Source organism: Penaeus monodon, chromosome 33 (genome assembly GCF_015228065.2).
Source record: "Penaeus monodon isolate SGIC_2016 chromosome 33, NSTDA_Pmon_1, whole genome shotgun sequence".
In the NCBI taxonomy this organism is placed as follows: Eukaryota; Metazoa; Arthropoda; class Malacostraca; order Decapoda; family Penaeidae; genus Penaeus; species Penaeus monodon.
Genome location: NC_051418.1, coordinates 30136120 through 30136334, shown reverse-complemented (window position 1 = coordinate 30136334; position 215 = coordinate 30136120). Strand labels below are relative to the sequence as shown.

The 215-nt window shown below is 64.7% G+C and overlaps 1 protein-coding gene across 1 annotated transcript in view; it reads right to left on the bottom strand.

Moving 5' to 3' along the window:
• Positions 1 to 215, bottom strand: part of LOC119594360 (protein O-linked-mannose beta-1,2-N-acetylglucosaminyltransferase 1-like) — a gene marked incomplete in the record, with an annotated part of 135567 nt that overhangs the window by 8605 nt on the left and 126747 nt on the right. The window contains 1 exon segment of the mRNA XM_037943416.1: positions 36 to 215. Within this exon segment, the coding sequence (XP_037799344.1) occupies positions 36 to 215 (180 nt within the window).

Below are 215 nucleotides of genomic sequence, written 5' to 3'. Positions count from 1 at the left end.
CATGGCCAACGCACACCAAACACCAACCAACACACCTTGATGGCCAGGACGAGGATCCTCCCGGGGGACACCATGTTGAGGAACAGCGTCATGGCCTCGTCCTCATGCGGCGAGTACGTGTCGAACACCCGCTGGGCCATGACGGCGCCGCTGGCCTGGTGCAGCACCAGCACGTGGATGCCGCGCCCCTTGCGCTCCTCGCTGTCCTCCACGAT